Source organism: Pecten maximus, chromosome 10 (assembly GCF_902652985.1).
Source record: "Pecten maximus chromosome 10, xPecMax1.1, whole genome shotgun sequence".
NCBI lineage: Eukaryota > Metazoa > Mollusca > Bivalvia > Pectinida > Pectinidae > Pecten > Pecten maximus.
The window spans coordinates 40,318,521-40,325,512 of record NC_047024.1 but is presented as its reverse complement, the minus strand read 5'-3'; the positions used below and the strand labels follow the sequence as shown (position 1 = coordinate 40,325,512).

The window sequence follows — 6,992 nt, the reverse complement described above, 5'->3', positions numbered from 1 at the left end:
CTATATAGGTAGTCTTCTATTTACAACAAATTGAATATACTAGAGTATCATAGTAGTCTTCTATGTAAATCAGATTTAATATATTGTTGTATCATTGTGATAAATATAAGTACACGTGTCTGTGTTACGTGCATATCATATCAAAACATTACCGCATATACCTATATTTCTGTGAAATAAGATTGGAAAATAATAAAAAAATATTTTGTTACATTCATTACCCACCAAGCTGGTGTTCCACTGAACCAATTTGATTACAAACCGTTGTCCTTTATATTAGCAATAACCCTTGGAAACTTTTCTCGACCAACGACAATTTGGCGTCGTTAACCAGAACTCCCGTGGCTAATATTCTAATCTCGTTACAAGGTCACTTCATGGCTAGTCGCCTCACAGCGTCCCTCAATAAACACAATTTCTTAACGAGAATCACTCGGATCATGTCTGACAAGCGGAGCCGCTAGTCAAGGCTAGTTGTCCTCATACCTTATAAAGAATCTGTTTTCTTCACTCTGTCCCGCTCCGTTTATATCGCCAAACATTCGTATCAGAGTGACAAAATGTGTCACTGTAACAAATAATTTTGTCTGTAAGTAACGAGTTTTACCTATATGTCATAACTATATTGAGTTTTGTCTAGAAGTCATGCTGATGTTATGTTGCTATATCGAGTTTTGTCTATAAGTCATAACGCTGTGGTATCTCAGTAACGAGTTTTATCTATAAATAATTTTGCTGTGTCACTTTAACTTTTGTTTTTAAGTCATTATGTTTTTGTGTCTCTATAACGAGTTCAGTCCATAAATCATTTTGTTGTGGCCATTATAACGAGTTTTGTCTATAAGTCATGATATTGTGTCACTATTGCGAGTTTTGTTTATAAGTCATGATGTTGTGATGTCACAGTAACGAGTTTTGTTTATAAGTCATGATGTTGTGATGTCACAGTAACGAGTTTTGTTTATAAGTCATGATGTTGTGATGTCACAGTAACGAGTTTTGTATATAAGTAATGATGTTGTGATGTCACAGTAACGAGTTTTGTATATAAGTAATGATGTTGTGTTGTCACAGTAATGAGTTTTGTTTATAAGTCATTATGTTGTGTTGTCATAGTAACGAGTTTTGTCTATAAGTCATGATGTTGTGATGTCACTATAACGAGTTTTGTTTAATACGATTTTTTTAATACGATAAATAATGGACGCAGGCTGTAAGCCTCTATGTCCATATCAATTGATATTACAATGTTTACAATGTGATATACATCTGGTGTGCAATGAGTTAATTTGTCCTTTTTCATATATATACACAAGTTATTTGTTGGTATTATCCCAGTGATTGTCCAGTGCAATTTCAAACTGTTTAACCTCCTCGGCATCTATAACATGTTGTGGCAAATTGTTCCAAACATCTACTACCCTGAAGCTGAAAAAGTTTTTTCTTATGTCTAGGTTACATCGTTTTTTGAATATTTTGTGCGAGTGTCCCCTTGTCCTGCTGGTGGTGTCCATTTGGAACATATTTGTTGTGACTCGCTCGTCATAAATATTCTTCACGATTTTAAAGACGTTGATTAGGTCACCTCTATTCCTTCGGTGTTCTAAGGTTGGCAGTTTCAGTCTCTGCAAGCGTTCCGGGTACGACAAGTTTTTAAAACCAGGTATGAGTTTTGTGGCCCTCCTCTGGACGTTCTCTATCAAATCGATGTCCCTCGTCTTATAGGGACTCCATACGCTTGAGGCGTATTCAAGATGGGGTCTTACTAGTGCCTTAAATAATAGTTTGAACATCTTTTCGTCTAAATATGTGAATGTTCTTCTAATTAGTCCTAGAATACTATTTGCTTTATTCACTCCCAACTGGATATGGGTTCTAAAATTTAAATTTTCATCTACTGTCACTCCAATGTCCTTTTCAGATGTTATACTTTCTAGTTCTAACTTTTCACCCGTTGTTCCTGACATGTAATATAATCTTTTCTCTTTGGAGTTAATTGAGAGCACTTTGCATTTGTTTGGGTGGAATTTTAGTAGCCATTTTGCAGACCATTGTTCAAGTTTGCTCAGATCATTTTGCAGAATGTCTTTATCGTTATTATTTCTGATTTCTCGGTATAGTTTTGTATCATCCGCAAAAAGTGGGGAATTTGATTTGGGAATTTCAGGTAAATCATTAATATATATTACAAACAAGATTGGTCCAAGCACGCTTCCTTGGGGTATACCGCTTACTACGGGGTACGTTTTTGATGATTCTCCATTTACTAGTACTCTTTGACATCTGTTGCTGAGGAAGTCTTTTATACAGTTAGTGACCTGATCACTAATTCCGTATCCTTTAATTTTCTCGAGTAATCGACGATGTGGGACTTTGTCGAAGGCTTTCATGAAGTCCATGTATACAACATCCAGCTGACCGCCATTATCAATTATTTCTGTCCATTCTTCCAAAACCATTAGTAGTTGAAGTTGTGTAGATCTCCCGGAGACAAAGCCAAATTGTTTATTGCTGAGTAGATTATTTATGTTCATATGATTGACTATGCTATCCCTTACTAATTTTCCAATGTTTTTCCTACTATGCTGGTTAAACTGACTGGTCTGTAGTTCCCTGCCTCTGATTTTGAGCCCTTTTTGAAAACAGCAGTAATGTTTGCCTCTTTCCAAGCTTTTGGTAATTTACCGTCCTGTAGTGATTTGTTAAATATTTCTGACAGAGGTTTACTGATATGTTTTCGTAGTTCTTTCAGTATTTTAGGGTGCATCATGTCTGGTCCTTGAGATTTATTTTCATTTAGATCCGACAGCAGTTTTTCAACCTTTTGCTGAGTGCATATGATATCCTCAAACGGGTGAACTATGTTGCTTTTGTTGAATTCTGGTAGGTCTCCTAGGGGTTCATGGGTAAAAACACTGCTGAAGAACTTGGCGAGAACTTCGGCTTTGTCCTTATCTCTCACTGCAATTTTTGTATCATCTCCGTTCAGACCCTTAAGGTCCGAAATTCCAGTTTTGACCTTTCTTTTGGAGTTGACATATTTCCAAAATTTCTTAGGTTGTTCCTTAATATCCTCGGCAATTTTTTTCTCAAGTTCTCTTTTGGATTTTCTGACTCCCCATTTCAGCTGGTTTCTGATTTTCGCATATTCCTTATATTTTTCTTCAGATTTGGTTTCCATGTAGCGCTGCCATGCTCTGTGTTTTTTGTTAATCTTTTTCAGAATAGACTCTTTTAGTGGCATGTGATCCTTTTTGTTTCCCTGGTGGCTGTTAAATTTGTGTTTTGGGATATATTGATTTGAAAGTTTTGTTATAAAATCGGTAAATTTACTGTACAGTTCTGCTATATTTCCATGCATGATTCCTGTCCAGTCATCTGGCATTTCTCCTCTCATACCATTGTAATCCCCCTTACTGTACTTCAAGCGTGGTGTTTCATTTACTGATTGTAGTGTTTTGCAGAAAATATCGAATATAAGTACCAGATGATCGCTACTTCCAATAGGACTTTCATAAGAGATATCTTTTATCATTTCATCCTCATTTGTTATAATAAGATCCAGGATGCTGGGTTCGTTTCCTTTTCTGTCCCTGGTGTGTTCTCTTACATGTTGGTACAAGTAGTTGTCTCTTAGGCATTCAATAAAGTTTTCTCCTTCCCTATCATTGTTGGATGACCAAGTATTCCAGTTAATTTTTGGCATGTTAATATCTCCTATTAGTAACAAATGACTATATGCTGGGTTAGATGACACTGTTGCGATTATATTGTTTAGCTCCTCCACGTTTTCTGCACTTGAATTAGGGCTTTTATATAGGCATCCTATAAGTAAGCAATTCTTATCTGACAAATTGATTTTCACCGATACGCTTTCCTTGAATACATTTCCTATATTTACTTCTCCACCTTTAAATCCTTCCTTTACGTATATACCAACTCCCCTATGACAATTTTTGTTGTTATCATTCATAAATAGATCGTAACCATTGATGAGAAATTCAGACTTCTGAGGTAGATATCTGGCATTTTTCGGGTATATTTCTGTAATTCCAATTATATCAGCTTCTTTGCCTGTTAATCTAAATTTTAGTTCATGTAATTTGTTTGGTAAACTGTCGGCATTTGTGTAAAAACATTTCAGACGATCCTGAGAGTTTCGGTGGTTTTTTGTCCTGTCTGGATCTAATTTTCTTTCTTTGTTTGCCGTACGATTTTTCTGTTTTTTCCTCTCACTTCCATCATTGTTAGTTTGTTCTTTTACTCCAAAGACTAGAATGTTATTTTCCCTCTTCTTTCTGTCCTCTAGTTCCGTGAGAACTTCCTGCGTGTTGGATGTTGCCTTTTGCTGTGTTGTTGTTGATTCCTGTGGTGTATCTCCTTTTGTTCCTGAAGCCAGCTCCTCTTTTATAATGTCCCTTACTTTTCGCTCGTCACATTTATTCTTCAGAGCTTCCTCGATTGTTGTGATCCTCTCTTCAAACTCGTTCATTATTTCCTTGCATTTCTGCTCTATCATCTTATCGTTGTTGATATTTTTCTCTCAATGTGTAAGCGGCATGGAGCGCAGAACCACATTGCATTCGACTTTGACAACACGGTGTACTCATTATCTCCCTTATCCAGGCATTTAGTACAGAAGCGGCCTTCGCAGCGCTGGCATTCCAGCAGTTTTGAGTCCTGATCCTCATATAGGTTATTGCAAATGTTGCATGTCCATGGTTCATCTGTCCATGGAGTGGTAAATGATCCTCCCGTTGATTTAGACTTGTCTTTGGCTCCCTTGGATGTTGACACCCGGTTACTGTTCCGCACGCCGTTGTCAGCGTCTGGTTTGTTTACTACCTGTCCTGTGGGCATAATTGCAAATTTAGAGGTTTCTGGCCTCGGATCGCGAAGATATTTCGTATGGAGGTGAAAAAGGTTTATATTAACCTAATCCACCACAATTATCTATTCACTGGTGCCCTCGGATAACTTTAAACATGAAAAAATATCCCCGTTCACTCGGAGCGAGAAACAATAGCGACCGTCGCCATTGACACCGGAAGTTTATAAGTCATGATGTTGTGATGTCACTATAAAGAGTTTTGTCTATAAGTCATTATGTTGTGATGTCACTATAATGAGTTTTGTCCATAAATTATTGTGAGATGGCCATTGTAACGAGTTAAGAATGGAAAGCATTTTGGATATTAAAACTCTCCACATGTATCACCTCAGTAACAAACAGTACTAAAGTAGTGTTATACATGTATGTAAGGGACTTTGGGATTTCTTGAAAACGAAACCTAATAGCTCTGATCGACACTCAATATTTTAGCTATAACAGATACATGTATCGTTTTATATTACACATTAAACCGTATTGGATTACATGCCAGACCAGATATACAAAATGAACTTGTATAACAAATAAAACAGTGCCCTATATAATCTACTCTACATTTATAAGCGCTTTGCTGTGGGTTCTAAAGTTACAAACACAAATGCAATGACATTATGAGTGATAAAATGTCACCAATAAGCTAAACCAAGTATTCAACGACACCGAAACTGTGATTCTGTGAATAGAAGTCCCATGCCGTACTAATCGACCCAGTTCAGTAATTCAAGGTTTTGGAGTTATCTATCCTGATTAACCGCCAGAGGGCGGGCTGATTTACAGTTTCGGTTAGTAAAGCCCCCGCGCGATGCACGCGTTACAATGAAATAAACGTCACAGACGACAGATATATATGATATCTCGTATGATGCTTGCTTTTTATTTTATTATTTACCAGATTTTACTAAAGCATGCGCGTCGGTCCCTAAACAGAAAACCAATTGTTTTCTGCTAGTTTTTATCTGTCGATTTTACGCTATCGTGTCCAAATATGGAGTTTCAGTGTGACGTCACCGTATGGAAGCGTCGGTCATTGGCTCCGCATTTCGTTGGCTTCGTCCTTAAGTGTCAATAGGACGTAGATCAGATCAGATTTATATCTTTATCCTTGCTTACATCTGAAGACATACATGTATTTATGGTTAATCGTTAAAGTTCTTCAGACTGAATACTAATCACAGTAAGATAAATTCAATGTAACTATGCTTAATTAGGTAATCATTGATTAAGTTCCGAGAAAAGCATATTCGATTTGATACAAAAATATATCGTGATTACGGCAGTAGGAAAATAGATATAGACACAGCTTCAAAGGTCAGGGACAAAAGTTGACTGTGTAATTATAGGATTTTGTAGTAATATAGAAAATCAAGAATCTCGGATACTTAAATAAAACAATGGAGCTGTCAAAAGCCTTCAGGTTGGGGGTATAACAATGGAACAATGGAACAGCAACAAAGGACTTTTGTGTTGGCTTATTTCGATCGACGTTTTCCCCCTCTCGAGAAAGCATTAATCTCATTTCATTCATTTGTCGTCAGAGACACTGAGCTTAAGGATACTGACCATCACTTGATGTCCATGTGATTTACTGGACCTTCGGACAGATGAGGTCATTATACTTACAGGACGGGCCCCCGGGGACAATCGCCTTATCATTAGAATCTACCTGAGCCTGTGATAGAGTGGTCAGAAAAACAGGTCAAGCAGTTTGTCTGCCATTGATCCCTACATCTACTTCCTCCACACAATGTTCCTCATTTATACATAGTCAACCCTCGATATAATGCCTCTTATTTGTTGACAGTAAAAACCTCGATATAATGCCCCTCATTTATAGTAAACTCTCGATATAATGTTCCTTGTTTATATAAAGTAAAACCTTGATTTATTGCCCCTGATCTATTTACAGTAAAACCTCGATATAATGCCATTTATTTATTTACTGTAAAACTTCGATATAATACCCTCATTTATAGTTAACTCTCGATATATTACCCCTGATTTATTTACAGTAAAACTTCGATATAATGCCCTTCATTTATTTACTGTAAAACCTCGATATAACGCCATTCGTTTATATACATGTTCTTCCTCTCATTTATAC

At 36.7% G+C, this 6,992-nt stretch overlaps 1 protein-coding gene across 1 annotated transcript; it reads right to left on the bottom strand.

Annotated features, from left to right (window-relative positions):
* Nucleotides 1-2,557: 2,557 nt before the first annotated feature.
* LOC117336708 lies at nucleotides 2,558-4,519 on the bottom strand. Its single transcript, XM_033897319.1, has 2 exons — nucleotides 3,339-4,519; nucleotides 2,558-3,269 (listed from the first exon to the last, which is right to left on the bottom strand). The coding sequence occupies exons 1-2, from the start codon at nucleotides 4,517-4,519 to the stop codon at nucleotides 2,558-2,560; spliced, it is 1,893 nt and encodes a 630-aa protein (XP_033753210.1).
* Between the last annotated feature and the right edge of the window lie 2,473 nt (nucleotides 4,520-6,992).

What these genes read in the sequence shown, in the direction of transcription:
- LOC117336708 (XM_033897319.1), bottom strand. Translation starts at nt 4,519, where the DNA reads ATGATAGAGCAGAAATGCAAGGAAATAATGAACGAGTTTGAAGAGAGG. An exon ending in CATGGAAATATAGCAGAACT is followed by an intron (nt 3,270 to 3,338) that starts GTACAGTAAATT and finishes CAAATTTAACAG; the next exon opens with CCACCAGGGAAACAAAAAGG.